Here is a 2438-nt window from a genome sequence, read left to right as displayed (position 1 = left end):
TGTTGTTTTGAAAGTTACTAAATCTGAATTGTGTGTCTTGTTGTTAAAACTCTCTGATATCCCAACCTATAAAGCAAGAATTTGGAGTCAAAAGTCTCTCCCAATTGGGAAGTTATATATATCAACCCTAAAACAGGAACTGGGTGCTACTCTTGAGAACTTTTGAATGTTTTTCTTTATATTCCGTTTTTTTTTTCACTCATCTATTTCCTTTTTGTTGTTTTCTTTCACCTATACCATCACCATCGCATGTACTATTGCCGTGTGAAGACTTTGTGAATATTGGTTACAACTTCCTGATTGGTGGAAACGGTGCTGTCTATGAAGGCCGTGGCTGGTCAGTAGAGGGTGCTCATGCTAAAGGCTACAATTCTAAATCAATTGGTAAGTACTTTTTCATAAATCTCTTTTATGTTTGTCAGTGTGCTTTATATATATGTGACAATCTGTGTACAATGGTGTGCTGAAAAGTTCCTGGCTTTGGGTAAAAGAAAATACAGGAGGATCAGTTAATTATGATTTTATTCAACATATTCCCCTCTCAGGTTCACACACTTATTACAGCAGTCCTTCAATTTTTCTAAGCCTTGCAAAAGAACTCAGAAGGTTGGGCTTCCATCCAGGCCTTTCACAATACCTTTAAAGCCAGGAGATTTTCTGTACTCCCTTATATTTTATATACACACAAACACACACACATATATACAGGGTGTGTAAGGTATTTGAGGGTGGAGGCACAATGGCACAGTGGTTAAGGCAGCGGACTTGCGGTCATAGGATCGCGGTTTCGATTCCCAGACCTGGTGTTGTGAGTATTTATTGAGCGAAAACACCTAAAGGTCCACGAGGCTCCAGCAGGGGATGGTGGCGAACCCTGCTGTACTCTTCCACCACAACTTTCTCTCACTCTTACTTCCTGTTTCTGTTGTGCCTGTATTACAAAGGGCCAGCCTTGTCACACTGTGTCATGCTGAATATCCCTGAGAACTACGTTAAGGGTACACGTGTCTGTGGAGTGCTCAGCCACTTGCACGTTAATTTCACGAGCAGGCTGTTCCGTTGATCGGATCAACTGGAACCCTCGACGTCGTAAGCAACAGAGTGCCAACAACAACAAGGTATTTGAAGGCATACCTTTTTGGGGTCATGGCTGTTACGATGGGATTTTGTCTCACCAGGGTTGGCAGGATGTCCTCGTTGAGCTCTACAGACCTTCCAGGATGAGCCTCATCTTCTAGGCTGTAGTTTCCAGCTCAGAATTTCTGGAACCACCATTGACACTGGCTTAAGTTTATTGTCCGATCCCCATATACTGCATTAATATTCCTCACACTTTCCATTGTGTTGTTGCCTTTATTGAACTCACAAAGCAAAATATACCGAATATGCTCCTTTGTTACTTTCATTGTAGCTTTGAAAAAATAACTGCTAAAATCGAACTGCACTCTTCAAAATTTGCACTAAGAATATGCACAAGGTAAAATTACTACCTGCTTTTATAGCAAGCTGATGCAGGTAATTTATCCCATCCCCCTCCTACCTTTAGTTCTTGCAATTGAAAAAAACCACAATATTTACGGGATAACCCTATATATATATATATGCGTGTGTGTGTATGTATATATATATATGCAAAAGATCAAAAGATATTAGCTGTTTCTGTTGGGGTGATTCTAACAGATAAGCACTCTGAGTGCTCAAATTGGTATGTCACTAAAATTCTGGTTTAAACATACTTGAACTGGTGATGTCATGAATGCCTCTCTGAGCTGGGATATTCTACAAACAACCATTAGAGGCAATGAATACCTTTTTATTATACAGCCAAATTTAATAACCTTTTCAAGTCTTGCTAAACCGTTTGCCTTTTCATTTCAGCTTTTAATTTATATATATATATATATATATATGTATGTATAATGAAGTATGTATTTAAAATATTACCAAGTTTTTGCATATAATATTCCTGTTAATTTATATTATAATAAACGTAAAGTTAATTATAGAACGTTTATAATTTTGATATTTTTAATAATATTTTTCTATCTTAATATAATAAGTAATTTATATACATTCATTTATTTATTGTTGGTTAATATATATATAATGAAGTATGTATATATATATATATAACCTTATCGGTAAAACCATTTATAATCATAATTAATAATTAACAATTTTGCCGGGTAGCTCAGTATGAAAAAACCTTATCGGTAAAACCATTTATAATCATAAATATATAGGGATTAGCAGCATCATGCTTCTCCAACATACTGAGAATTCAGAAATAGCAGCCAAAGAACTACTGATTCCAAAACTACAAATTTTTCTCTAAATTGATAGCGATATTTATGGTACACACAGAGCAAAAAAGGCTGCTATTTCTGAATTCTCAGTATGTTGGAGAAGCAGGATACTGCTAATCCCTATATATTTAT

The 2438-nt window shown here is 36.1% G+C and overlaps 1 protein-coding gene across 1 annotated transcript in view; it reads left to right on the top strand.

Annotated features, from left to right (window-relative positions):
• The window catches only part of LOC106880754 (peptidoglycan-recognition protein 2), a 47788-nt gene extending 46248 nt beyond the window's left edge, over positions 1 to 1540 (top strand). The window contains exons 4-5 of the mRNA XM_052977099.1: positions 271 to 384; positions 1412 to 1540. Coding sequence (XP_052833059.1) covers positions 271 to 384; positions 1412 to 1425 — 128 coding nt within the window. The 3' untranslated portion in view covers positions 1426 to 1540. The remainder of the gene's footprint in view (positions 1 to 270; positions 385 to 1411) is intronic.
• Positions 1541 to 2438: the final 898 nt, after the last annotated feature.

The sequence above is a fragment of the Octopus bimaculoides genome, chromosome 27 (assembly GCF_001194135.2).
Source record: "Octopus bimaculoides isolate UCB-OBI-ISO-001 chromosome 27, ASM119413v2, whole genome shotgun sequence".
Lineage (NCBI taxonomy): Eukaryota > Metazoa > Mollusca > Cephalopoda > Octopoda > Octopodidae > Octopus > Octopus bimaculoides.
The sequence above is the reverse complement of the archived record's forward strand: the minus strand, read 5'-3'. Positions and strand labels throughout refer to the sequence as shown.